At 39.0% G+C, this 14809-nt stretch overlaps 1 protein-coding gene across 5 annotated transcripts in view; it reads right to left on the bottom strand.

Moving 5' to 3' along the window:
* Window positions 1-14809, bottom strand: part of PAK1 (p21 (RAC1) activated kinase 1) — a 162232-nt gene that overhangs the window by 58920 nt on the left and 88503 nt on the right. For all 5 annotated transcript variants that reach the window (XM_040255635.1, XM_040255639.1, XM_040255634.1 and 2 more), the window contains 2 exons: window positions 8871-8971; window positions 4882-5029 (listed from right to left, as the gene is read on the bottom strand). In XM_040255635.1, coding sequence (XP_040111569.1) covers window positions 4882-5029; window positions 8871-8971 — 249 coding nt within the window. The remainder of the gene's footprint in view (window positions 1-4881; window positions 5030-8870; window positions 8972-14809) is intronic.

Here is a 14809-nt window from a genome sequence, read left to right as displayed (position 1 = left end):
GCTTAGAATAACAGTGTTACTGATACTACAGTCCCAATACCATGCTAAATACTTTACACACATTACCACCTCTAATCCTTGCTACAGCTGGGTACTATTATTATGTCTACTTTTATAAATTTGGAAACTGACATTCAGTGAAGTGATTTATCTACAAATTATTTAACACACAGGTTATTAGGAGTCAAGATCTGAATTCTGGTCTAATTCTAAATACTATGCTAGAACTATATCCACATTATCAAGCCTCAGTGATTAAGGAAATTACCTCCATTCTAAGAGAAAAGGAAAGAGTTCATAACTGGTATCACCCCAAGACATCTATAACAAATCATGACCAGCATGCAGCTTCAGCTTTTAGAAAGGATCCTTCTATATCCATGTCTATTCCCCACAAGGAAAGAAACACTAAGCCTTAGGAAAAGAGCTTTCTGGGTAGCTCCGCTGATAAAGAATCTGTCTGCAATGCAGGAGACTCTGGTTTGATTCCTGGGTAGAGAAGTTCCCCTGGAGAAGGAATAGGCTACCCACTCCAATATTTTCACCTGGAGAATCCCCATAGATAGAGGATCCTTGTGGGCTACAGTCCATGGGGTCATAAAGAGTCAGACACGACTAAGCATCTCAGCACAACACAGTCACGTCAAGTATAATTAAAAGTATGGTCTTATTTCTGACACTAGATCTAAATTCCCTCAATATCACCAAATTTTATTAATTCCGAGATATATATTTTTTCACATTAACACCTCTGAAACAAAGATGTGTCCTACAGTCAAAGGTATTTCATGATTTAATTGGCAGCTTTTTTCTTCATGTATGTAAAATAACAATGCATCTCACAATCAATGATATCTTAAACTTGATAAAGTATGAAACACAAACCCAATGGAGATCTTGCAAGAAAATAAGTTTAAACACCAAGTATTATGTTTGGATTTATTCTTTAATCCCTAGAAGTCCTAGAAGAAATTGATTTCATCAGTTCACCACCAATGGAATTAAGGAAAAGAAATATTATATCAAATCCTACATCTACCTCACCAAGAAACAAGGCCAGATAATGTCCAAGATCTCACATACATGGAAGTGTCAGGTATAGCTCCTGTGATCCTATGACAAATTATGAACCCACAAACTGTGATAATATGTTCTTAAAGCAAGGCCTGAATGGCAAGCTGTACCCCAGAGAAATCAAATCAGGATATAGCTTAAACCTAATTCACTTGTTTTTCTTCTCCAAAAGCATATTCCATACCAAGTAGAATACTATGCCCTCACTGCACTACCTCCAAAATTCCGTACTACTACTGTTTGTGAGGACTGGGTATTCTGGTAATAAACATATCTCAATCATATAAAAGAAGAGTAAGTTTGCACCTTCTAAATGAGATGTACAATTTCTATATATAAAAATTAAATTTCATAGCACAGAATGACACAGCAGAAAGCACTTCCAATCCCTTCATTGTACAAACAAATAAACTAAGGTTCAGAGGAAAAGAAACTGGTTTAAGATTACATAAATCAAATGCCACAAATCCATGGCAAAGAGGGCTAAAACCCAGGACCTGAGGTTGTCAGTTCAGTTCAGTTCAGTCACTCAGTCCTGTTTGACTTTTTGCGACCCCATGGACTTCAGCACGCCAGTCCTCCCTGTCCATCAGTCCTTCCAATGAATATTTAGTCCTTCCAACTTCAACATCAGTCCTTCCAATAAATATTCAGGACTTATTTCCTTTAGGACGGACAGGTTGGATCCCCTTCCAGTCCAAGGGCCTCTCAAGAGTCCTCTCCAACACCACAGTTCAAAAGCATCAATTCTTCGGTGCTCAGCTTTCTTTTTAGTCCAACTCCCACATCTATACATGACCACTGAGAAAACCACAGCCTTGACTAGACAGACCTTTGTTGGCAAAGTAATGTCTCTGTTTTTTAATATGCTGTCTACGTTGCTCATAACTTTTCTTCCAAGGAGTAAGCGTCTTTTAATTCCATGGCGGCAATCACCATCTGCAGTGATTTTGGAGCTAAAAAAAATAAGTCTGCCACTTTTTCCACTTTTTCTCCATCTATTTGCCATGAAGTGATGAGATCAGATGCCGTGATATTTGTTTTCTGAATGTTGAGCTTTCAGCCAACTTCTTCACTCTCCTCTTTCACTTTCATCGAAAGGTTTTTTAGTTCCTCTTCACTTTCTGCCATAAGGGCGGTATCATCTGTATACCTGAGGTTATTGATATTTCTCCCGGCAATCTTGATTCCAGCTTGTGCTTCATCCAGCCCAGCGTTTCTCACAGTGTACTCTTCATATAATTTAAATAAGCATGGTAACAATATATAGACTTCACGTACTCCTTTTCCTACTTGGAACCGGTCTGTTGTTCCATATCCGGTTCTAACTTGCTTCTTGACCTGCATACAGATTTCTCAAGAGGCAGGTCAGGTGGTCTGGTATTCCCATCTCTCTCAGAATTTTCCACAGTTTATTGTGATCCACACAGTCAAAGGCTTTGGCATAGTCAATAAAGCAGAAATAGATGTTTTCTTGGAACTCTCTTGCTTTTTTGATGATCCAGTGGATGTTGGCAATTTGATCTCTGGTTCTTCTGCCTTTTCTAAAACCAGACTGAGGTTGTCGATCTAATCTAAATTTTGCTTATCACATTACCTCTGAGTTGGTACAGAAAATAAAGTGCTAAAAAAACAGGAAACAAAAAAAATTGGCATGAAAATTGTGCTTTGGTTTTAGACAGCAAAGGATTTAAAGACCCAAGTTGAAAACACACTTACATCACTGGTGTATCACTCAATTGATATGTTAAGGCTCTATGAATAAATCGCTTACTTCCCCAAGCCTAAATAATTTCTCTGAGTATGCAAAATGTAGGTTAACAGTACTTGTGCTTCCAGTCTCTCAATGTCATCATAAGAATCAAATGAGATAATTTATGTGCAAGCATATATAAATTGAAGTAGTGTTGTCATAATTAATATGAGAATAGTATGAGAAGAAAGGAAATAGGAAAATGAGAGATAGGACATTTAAAATAACTGTGCCATAAAAAATGAGATCTACTGTATAATACAGAGAACTATATTTAATATCCTATGATATACTGTAAAGCAATTATCCTCCAATTTAAATTTTTAATAAATAATTTTTAAAGGAAAAAATATCATATCATAAACCATACTGGAAAAGAATATTTTAAAATAGAGTGTCTATATAACTGAATCACTTTGCTGTATAGCAGTAACTAACACAACACTGTAAATCAATTATACTTCAATAAAAAAATAACTGTGACAAATATAGAGTTTTGCCTGGAGCTGCTTTGGTCTTCAACTTACAGAAAACAAAAAATCCTTCAGTGTTATTCATTTATGCATACATGCAGGAACATACACACAATTACCTGAATGTGTATATCATATACCCATATTCACTCATATATACTTAAAGTGGACTTTTTATATTCCAAACATACAGAAACCCACAGAGCTGCTTCCATAAACATAAACAGTATTTGTACACATCTATACACATACACATAAAAAGAGATTATTTCAAAGACTCTGCTACTGAGGCTTTCAAAACCAGCTCCTAATCTGACATTTCCACGACAAACTCTTAAAAACACAAACCCTAATCTAGAAAACTTTCCTACCTATGATCCCTCAAACCCAATACTGCCTTGGAATAACTCACTCCCTCAATGGAAGAAGTGAGATAGATCCAGAGGGGACAGATATCAGGAAGGGAATATGCTAGGCACAGGTATAATGCTCTGCTGGGCACCACTATGCAGAATGAGCAAAGCTGCAGTTTGTCATCCTCACCATCTGTGCCCTTTGCTACAGGCCAGATACTTGCTGGGAAAAGCATCCTTCAAAATCAGTTAGTTCATCCTGGTTCTCACTATCCCCAACAACACTGACCTTTAAAAGAGACAACAGTAACACCAGCATTAAGCACTGAACTCAGAGTTAAGAATAGTGGTTAGGAGACTACTAATTTAGGCACAATAGAAAGGCATTTGGGGCGTTAATGTTTGCAAAACAAGAGGAAACTGGAAGTGGTATATACTAAAGACACTACTTGCCCTAAAATTCTAAGATGCTATATAAAAGGCAAGTTTCAAGAAATGTAGGCCTTCTTAGGGCTTGCTTAAGAAAAGAAAAATTTCTCTGCCATGGAAGGAGGTGTTCCGAGCAAGAGTTACTAGAAGCAAGTGGCAATTCCTAGTCCAGGAATTAGGAGACCTGGATTCTAATCCCAATTCTGGTATGAAAAACATTCTGAAAAACACAGCCCTTTATACAGAGACAATGAATACATCTAAAGAACATTTATTATTATTTGGCCTTTTTTCATATGACTGATAAAAATTAGTTTCTTGAGGAAGAAATTGGGCTTGCCTACTTAAATGTGTTATCACATAACTTACTGATATTGAAAACGATGATAACAATGGCTACATTTCCATGGTGCTGTTTTATAACCTACAAAGAATTTTCATATCAATGAGCTCATTTATTCTCATTACAACCTCTTGAGATAGGAAATAATATCCCCATTTTGAAGCTCAAAAAAATGAAGTAATTACTAAAACCTAGTCAGTACCAGAATCCAGATTTTCTAGAACAAAGTCTGTTTTTATACATAATATCAGAGTATTTTTTAGAAACATGGAGTTTTAGAGTAAAGACTCAAGTTCAATGCAAAAACTCAACATCGTAGCTCTCAAATTTCAAAATTCCATCTTAGTAAAAGTGCCATCTCTACTGTTCCCATAATGTTCTTCCTTCACATCAATGGGCATCCAATATAAAAACTTTTTTTTTTCCCCTAGACTGTCCTAGACACAATCTCCATACCTGTAAAACTCATATACTTCTGGCTGTTGGAGGTCTTCTTTGAGTTATAAAATTCCAACACATCCAGAACAGCCTGCGGGTTTTTCTTCTGCTCCGACTTAGTGATATTTGATGTCTGAAGCAAGCGGGCCCATTGCTCTGGCATGCCCTATAAGAGAGATATGCAAGGCTGTCAGCAAGGCACAGTCACAGGGACCCTGAAGCAAATTCAGAACTCACTGTGGAGTGGAAGACTGGTTCAAGATGGGGAAGCAGAGGACATGTGCTCACCTCCTCCTCCAAAACTCACAACTGCTGAACAGTTAGCTACTTTGCTGGAACCCACCAAAAAAAAAAAAAAAAAAATCCAAAGACAAAGGTGTAGCCGCAATGAGACCGTAGGACAGGCACAATCACTGTAAAACCAAATCCAATATCTGCCAGGTGGGAGACCTACACAGAAGTTCTGCCACTGTTGTGAAGGTTCTGAGCCCTACGTCAGGCTTCCCAGACTAGGAGTCTGGCAATGGCACTAGGAATCCCCAGAGAATCTAACTTTGAAAGCCAGTGAGATTTGACTACAGAATTTCCACAGGACTAGGGGAAACACACTCCACTTTTGGAGAGCACACACAAAATGTTGAGCCCAACAGGACCCAGGGAAAAGGAGCAGAGACCCCATAGGATAATGAACCAAACCTATCTGCTAGTGCTGCAGAGTCTCCTGAAGAGGCAAGGGGCAGCTGCAGCTCATGGCTGCGGCTCTGGGTGGCAAGGGCACTGGCAGCAGCACTACCCATTGGCATGAGCGCTCCTGGAGAGTGCCATCAGCCCTATCATAGAGCCTTTAGCCTCCAGGGTTGGGTCACCTCAGGCCAAACAACAAACAGGGAGGGAACATATTCCACTCATCAGCAGACAAGGGGATTAAAGTCCCTGCCCACCAGAGCAAAATCAAGAATACTATACCCAGTGAGGCTCTCATTTAGATTTGACATGGAAATCAAAAGATTTAAAGACAAGCAAAAACTAAGAGAATTCAGCATCAGCAGACGTGCTTTGTAACAAATGCTAAAGGAACTCCTCTGGGTGGGAAAGAGACTGTGTGTGTGTGTCAGTCACTCAGTCGTGCCTGACACTTTGCGACCCCATGGACTACAGTCCACCAGGTTCCTCTGTCCATGAGATTTTCCAGGCAAGGATACTGGAGTGGGTTGCCATTTCCTTCTCCAGGGGTTCTTTTAGCAACTTTAAAAAAGAAAACGTGTGTGTGTGTGTGTATGTATGTACTGTTATATCAAAACCTCGTGTGTGTGTGTGTGTGTGTGTGTGTGTGTGTGTGTGTACGTATGTATTGTTATATCAAAACCTCATGGGTGCAGCAAACCCAAAAACTACACTGTGTGTTAGTCGCTCAGTCATATCTGACTCTTTGCAATGACAAGGACTATAACCTGCCAGGCTCCTATGTCCATGGGATTCTCCAAGCAAGAATACAGGAGTGGATTGCCATTTCCTTCTCCAGGGGATCTTCCTGACCCAGGGCTTCAACCAGGGTCTCCTGCATTGAAGGTAGAAACCACAGATACACATAAGAAAGAGCAACCCAAACACAACACTAAAGATGGTAATCAAACCACAAGAGAACAAAGGAAGAAGGGAAGAAAAAAGACCTATGAAAACAAACTCAGAATAATTAACAAAATGGCAATAGGAATATACATATTGATAATTACCTTAAATGCAAATAGATTATATGTGCCAACCAAAACACAAAGACTGGCTGGGCGGATACAAAAATAAGACTCATATATATGCTGTCTACAAGAGACTCACTTTAGACCTAGGGATACATACAGACAGCAAGTGAGGGGTTGGAAGAAGGTATTTCATGGAAATCAAAATTAAAAGAAAACTAGAGTAGCACTACTCATACCAGACAGAACAGACTTTAAAACAAAGACTGTTATAAGAGACAAAGAAGGTCACTACATAATGATCAAGGGATCAATTCAAGAAGATATAAAAACTGTAAACATATATACACCCAACATAGGAGCACCTCAATATATAAGGTAAATTTTAACAATTGTAAAAGAGGAAATCAATAAATGCAGTAGTAGCGGAAATTCAGCATCACTAATATTAGGGAAATGCAAATCAAAATCACAATGAATATTACCTCACACCAGTCAGAATGGCCATCATCAAAAAATCCCCAAAGAATAAATGCTGGAGATGGTGTGGAGAGTAGGGAACCCTCCTACACTGTTGGTGAGAATGTAAATTGGTACAGCCACTACGGAGAACAGTATGGAGGTTTAGTTTTAAAAAACTAAAAATAGAGCTACCATATGACCCTGCAACCCCACTCCTGGGCATATATCCAAAGAAAAATATGATCTGAAAGGATACGTGTATCCCAGTGTTCACTGTTGCACTGTTTACAATAGCCAAGAAATAGCCAACAGAAGCAACCTAAATGTCTGACAGAGGAATAGATAAAGAAAATGTAGTACAGACAGACAATGGAATATTACTCGGCCATAAGAAAGAATGAAAGAATGTCATTTGCAGCAACATGGATGGACCTACAGATTGTTATACTGAGTGAAGTAACTCAGACAGAGAAATATCATATGATACCCCTTATATGCAGAACCTGAAAAGAAACAATACAATTAAACTTACTTACAAAACAGAAACAGCCCCACAACCTTAGAGAACAAACTTATGGTTACCGAGGGAAAGGATAGGGGGTAAGGGATAGTTAGGGAGTTTGGGATCACCACCTACACACTGCTATATTTAAAACAGATAACCAACAAGGTCCTACTGTATAGCACAGGGAGGTCTGCTCAACGTTACGTGGCAGTCTGGATGGAAAAGGAGTTTGGGGGAGAATGGATACCTGTATATGTATGACTGAGTACCCCTGCTGTGCACCAGAAATTCACAGCATTGTTAACTGGCTATCAGTCATTTCAGTCGCTCAGTCATGTCTGACTCTCTGCAACCCCATGGACTGTATCACACCAGGCTTCCCTGTCCATCATCAATTCCCGGAGCTTGCTCAAACTCATGTCCATCCAGTCGGTGATGCCATCCAACCATCTCATCATCTGTCATCCCCTTCTCCTCCTGCCCTCAATCTTTCCCAGCATCAGCATCTTTTCTAATGAGTCAGCCCTTCGCATCAGGTGGCCAAAGTATTGGAGCTTCAGGTGGCCAAAGTGTTGGAGCTTCAGCATCAGTCCTTCCAATGAATATTCAGGGTTGATTTCCTTTGGGACTGACTGGTTTGATCTCCCTGCAGTCCAAGGGACTCTCAAGAATCTTCTCCGAAACCACAATTCAAGAGCATCAATTCTTCGGTGTTCAGCATTGTTTATGGTCCAGCTCTCACATCTATACATGACTACTGGAAAAAGCATAGCTTTGACTACACAGACCTTTGTTGGCAAAGTAATGTCTCTGCTTTTTAATATGCTATCTATGTTTGTCACAGCTTTCCTTCCAAGGAGCAAAACTCCAATATAAAATAAGAACAATTTTTTTTAATTTTTTTAAAAGAACTAACTTTTTGAAAACTGATAGCAGCTAGAGATGAGTTTAGTCATTCCCTTCTCTGCCCTCAGAGCTTCTCACAGGCCTCTCTTACAAGACATCTTACTGTATCAGTTAACTTCTTGAGATGTTTGCTCCTCACCAGGCTATTACTCCTTTAAAGCATGAACCTTGTCTGATTTATCTCTGGATCATCAATGCCCAGCACAGAGTCCCTGCCAAAAGGCCACTTAACCAAGGTCTATTTAAGGAACGGAGGTTCAAAGGCTTCTCTGGTACAATTCTGGAGGTGCACAAACAGTCCCTCTCAAGAACATGAGAAGATAGTAATAAGGGTCTCAGGCAAAGACAGAGGCATCAGGAAGTCTGAAAAAGATTAAATCTAACAGTGTATAGCCAGAACTCTGAAAGACCAAACGTCTTTCTGTGACCCAAAAACTTACTGTAAACTCGCCTGTGACAGCATCAAAACCAACATGAATCGTGTGCTCAAAATCTGATGGAAGAGAAATCTCTGGCCGTTCCTTCTCCTTCTTTTTATTTGCTGCAAGAGAAACAGGAAAAAGGAGATAAAAACAAAGATATGACTTTATTTATTTATTTATTTAGCTCTTTATTTATTTATTTATAAATACCTTTATTTATTTAGCTCTTTTGAGCTCTAAGCTCTTTTAAAGGCCAAGGACTATGATACAAATTCACCTGTGTATTTTACAGAGCCCAAAACCAGACCTAGTTTGAAGCAGATGCTCAATTCATGATTAAAGGTTTAATTTTTCATTGAACTATAGTAAGGCAGGAGCAGGAAGAACATTTATCAGAATGTCCTGGTTTTACCACTAATGAGTCTGTTGATCCAGGGCAAGTAACTTCCTTTTTCTGAACCCTGGTTTCCCCATCTGCAAAATGAGAAGACTCAAGTAAATGGTCTCTAAAGAGCCTTCCAACCCAGACATCTTACATTCTATGAGCTTCTAGAACCTGCTTCTACCTTTTGATTCTTGATTATGGATCACTTAAAGGTTCCCCACATTATGGAATTTTAGATTTAGAAATTGCTTCTTAAAATGAGTATCTAATAATTAATCAAGTACAATGATTCAAGTTACTTTTCTCTATTATAACTGATTTACAATATTAGTTTCAGGTGAACAATACTGTAATTCAATATTGCTATAAACTATCCTCCATTTAAAGTTGTTATAAAATATTGGCTATATGCCCTGCACTGTAAAATATATCTCTGTATCTTATGTATTAATTGAAGTTCTTCATATGTATTAATATTCACTGTGGCCTCACAGCAACCTTATCAGTTAGGTACTATCATCCTTACTTTACAGATAAAGATGCTGAAGCATAGAGACTAAGTTATTTGCCCAAAATCAAATGGTTAGTAACAGTAGCAGTCAGACTCAAATCCAGGCAGTCTGGCCCAGGCCCTAAGTTCTAAACCACTATTCTATGCTACCTCCCTAGACTAGGGCCTCAAAGAATCAAGTCCAAATATTTGTAATCATCAAGGGTGCTGCATCAAGCAGGTGTTCTGCTGATCTGGCACAAAAAGCTTCAATATTTACAGAGTTATTGTGCCCTTGTCATACTCTTGTGTTCCCCCCAAATTCATATATTCTAACTCCCAGTACCTCATAGTATGATCTTATTTGCAAACAGAGCCACTGCAGATATAATTATTTAAAATATGATTAGGTCATACTGAAGTAGGTTCAATCCCTACCTGACAATGTCCTTATAAAAAGGGATATTTGGAGACAAATGCACACAGGAAGAGATAAATGCAGAGATCAGAGCAGTATTTCTTCAAGCCCAACAAATTTTTCCTCACAGCTCTCAGAAGGAACCAACCCTACAAACACCTTCATCTTGGACTTCCAGCCTCCAAAATTGAAATAATAAATTTATTGTTTAAGCTCCTTGTTTGGGGTAATTTGTTGCAGCAGCACTAGCAAATTAATATAGCCCTCTCCCAACTAAAAAGAATTTCGGGTCTTGGTATTAGCTAGACCTAGTCCATTGGAGCTTCAATGCAATTGTGTAACAAGTAGGATAGTGATACTAGTGCCCATCTGACAGAAGAAACCAGAAGTTTCAAGAAGTTAAGTAGCCTTTCCAAGGTACAGAGCAAGTTAGCAGCAGATCTGGGGCCTTCAGATCTGAGGTCTTCAGGCTTCTAGCCCCAAAGTCTTTGTATTCCGTCACTCCTACTATATATAAAAAAGATAATGAGGACCTACAGTATAGCACAGGGAACCCTACTCAATACTCAATAATGGCCCACATGGGAAAAGAATTCAAAAAGAGTGGGTATATGTATGTCAGATTCACTTTGCTATATACCTAAAACTAACACAGCATTGTTAACCAACCTCAATAAAAAAACTTTTTAATAAAATATTGAGTTGGAAAAAATTTTCATTCAGGCTTTCCTCACCATCTTACAGAAAAATGCAAATGAATTTTTGGCCAACCCAATAAAAACTATAATTTCACAAACACACACACAATTCAATAATAAGAAAACAAACCGATTAATGACATAGGCAAAAGACAGAAGAGACACCTCACCAAAGAAGATATACAGACAGAAAAGATACTCAGCATCATATTTCATTAGGGAACTGAAATTAAAACAATAAAAGCCCCTACACACCTACTAGAATGCCAAAATCCAAAACTGACAACAACAAATGTTAACAAGAATATGGAATAACAAGAATTTTCATTCATTAGAACTGGGAATGCAAAATGGTTCAGTCACTTTGGAAGAAAGGTTGGCAGTTGTTCAAAAAATTAAACATACTTTTAATCTAGCATTTATGCTCCTCCATTATTTACCCAAAGGAAATGATAACTTATTCACACAAAAACTTGCACATGGATGTCTGCAGCAGCTTTATTCATAATTGCCAAAACTTGGAAGCAACCAAGATGTCCTTCAGTAGGTGAATGGGTAAACTGTGACACATCCAGAAAATGCAATATTTTTTAGCACTAAGAAGAAATGAACTATCAAGCCATGAAAAGATAATGAGGAACCTTAAATACACACTACTAGGTGAAAGAAACCAATCTGAAAAGACTACATACTACATGATTCCAACTATCTGACATCTGAAAAGTCAAAACTATGGAGACAGTATAAAGATCAGTGGTTGCCAGAGATGAGAGTGGAAGGAAGGATGAGTAACCAGAGCACAGAGAAATTTTAGGGTGATGAAAATATTCTGCATGATCTATAATATTGGATACGGAGAAGGCAATGGCACCCCACTCCAGTACTCTTGCCTGGAAAATCCCATGGACGGAGGAGCCTGGTAGGCTGCAGTCCATGGGATTGCTAAGAGTCACACACGACTGAGCGACTTCACTTTCACGCATTGGAGAAGGAAATGGCAACCCACTCCAGTGTTCTTGCCTGGAGAATCCCAGGGACAGAGGAGCCTAGTAGGAGGCCGTCTATGGGGTCGCACAGAGTCAGACACAACCGAAGCGACTTAGCAGCAGCAGCGGCAGCATAATAGTGGATATTTGTGCATGTGTAGGCCACCTCATGCGAAGAGTTGACTCATTGGAAAAGACTTTGATGCTGGGAGGGATTGGGGGCAGGAGGAGAAGGGGACAACAGAGGATGAGATGGCTGGATGGCATCACTGACTCAATGGACGTAAATCTGAGTGAACTCCGGGAGTTGGTGATAGACAGGGAGGCCTGGCGTGCTGCGATTCATGGGGTCACAAAGAGTCGGACACGACTGAGTGACTGAACTGAACTGAACTGATACATACACATATATATATTTATTCAACTCACAGATTCACAACACCAACAGTGAAGTCTAATGTAAAATATGGATGTAAAGTGAATATGATGTGCTGATATAGGTTCATCTATTGTAACAAATATACCACCCAAGGACAAGATGTTAGTAGTGAGGTTAGATGTGCATATGTGGGAGCAGAATGTTTACAGGAAATCTGTGTACTTTCCACTCAATATTGCTGTGAAACTAAAACTTCTATAAAAAATAAACTTTTAAATAAAGATTTTGAGAACTCTGCTCTACAGACTTATATCCTCTACTTTATCTCCCACTACAGGAAAACCTTCTTTTACTATGCTTCGAGTTACTATACTTCACAAACTGACAATTTGTGGCAACCTTGCATTACCAGATGATGGTTAACATATTTTGGTGATTAAAGTATTTTTCAATTAAGGTATGTACACTGTTTATTTGGAGAAGGCAATGGCACCCCACTCCAGTACTCTCGCCTGGCAAACCCCATGGACGGAGAAGCCTGGTAGGCTGCAGTCCATGGGGTCGCTAAGAGTCGGACACAACTGAGAGACTTCCCTTTCAGTTTTCACTTTCATGCATCGGAGAAGGAAATGGAAACGCACTCCAGTGTTCTTGCCTGGAGAATCCCAGGGACGAGGGAGCCTGGTGGGCTGCCGTCTCTGGGGTCACACAGAGTCGGACACAACTGAAGCAACTTAGCAGCAGCAGCAGCAACACTATTTATTTTAAAATAGATGTGTACTTAATAGACCACAGTATAGTGTAAACGTAACTTTTATATTCACTTGGAAATCAGAAAAATTCATGTGACTCCTTTTACTGTGATGCTCACTCTACTGGGGTAGTCAGAACTAAACCCACAGCATCTCCAAGGCATGCTTGTACTTAGGTTTCATACAGTCTACACCAAATACACTGAACCAGTAGTAATGATCCACCATTAGCACATAATGTGCTCTTCCACACCTCTTGACTTTCTCTCTAGTTACTCTCTTTGCCTGTAAATCCTGTCTTTCCTTTTCCCTTCCCTTGCCACGCCACCACACAAACCCTTTCCTTTATCCTTGTCAGGTCTCAGCTTAAAGGTCATCTCTTCTGTGAAGTCTTTTCTCATCTCTGCACTGGGGTGTTCACCTTCCCCTCTGTTCCCAAATCCATGATAGTTATTGCCTACTTTCAGAGTTTATTTTTCTAAGCAGACTCAGTTCTAAGTGCAGGGATCATGTCCAACTTACCACGAATCCCCAACAGCTAGCAAAAGCCAGGCATAAAACAGGTGCTCAGACACTAAGTGAAGAAAGGAACAAATGATCAGACACCTAACTCAACCTAGCAAGGAATCTAAGGAATCTGCCTAAGACATGCAAATTCTCTCCAGGGCAGGACTATATGTTTCATTTTTACAAGCTCTGACCTGAAGTACACAATCCTGTTTTAAAATGCTGTTCTGTGGTAGCTCAACACACTGGCCAAAAGATATTCTGAAGTCCTGATGCCTCCAATAGACCCAATACAACCCTAAAGGGAAGGAGAGGGCAAAAAGGTCTAAAAAATCCAGGCCAGTTTTGCCTCTACTACACCATGTAGTCCAGGTTGTCAGCTTTCTCATCTGAAAAATGTAGACAATAAACTAGATGATCTTAAGTGCCCTTTCAGCTCCTACATTCCAAATGTCTATGAAAACAGAAAAATAAGCACACTCAAAGCCCTGTAACTACATCTCTTCCTGACACAGTATCCCACAGTTTTAACAGGTACTTCATATATATCATCTCATATAATCACCACAATTCTGACAATCAATTTTTACTTGGAGACTATGAAACTGAAATATGGACTTGTCTACAGTTATGGAAGTAATTTAAATTTTAAAAAATGTGGCTTCAGAGCCAAGGCCCTTTTCTACTACTTTACCCCCTCTAAACAACTTCAAGCGGCATCAAGAAAACTTCCTGTTATGAAGAGGAGAAATAACATTAAAGAGTTAACCACATATACGATACTAGAATATTTTCCTTAATTGTCATAATCCTATGGGATATATTTACTACTGTCATTTTACAGATGAGGAAACTTAAAAGCAGTTAAATAATTTGCTCAAGCTTATACAGCTAGTAAGAGATGAATTTGAACCCAGGTCTGATTCCACAGGTTCTTCCCTTAGTATCTTAAGAGAACCATTTGTCTACATTCCAACTGCTAGGGTTTAAGCTATTTTTACATTTGGCAATTTTCCTTCCAGAAGCAGATGCTTTGTGAAAGGGAAGGGCTTGCTATGGCCCAAATTAAGCATTCATTTATGACATAAGTCCATCTGTCTTACTCATAGCTAGAATGCACTGGACATGTTGCAAGGCTTTAGAATTGCTTTCTGTTCCTAAATTTCTCCTGATCTAGTCAGTTAAAAGATTGTAGGGAAGAACACTTCTACATTATTTTTATGTTTTACTTAGGTTTTCCAGATCTAATATTATTACATATTATTTCTATGATATGTTATTAATATGCCATATAATATACCCATCACAGGCAAAGAATGTCAAAAGGAACCTTGGTAATGGA

This window comes from Oryx dammah, unplaced genomic scaffold, assembly GCF_014754425.2.
Source record: "Oryx dammah isolate SB20612 unplaced genomic scaffold, SCBI_Odam_1.1 HiC_scaffold_15, whole genome shotgun sequence".
NCBI lineage: Eukaryota > Metazoa > Chordata > Mammalia > Artiodactyla > Bovidae > Oryx > Oryx dammah.
This window is presented reverse-complemented; position numbering and strand designations above follow the sequence as displayed.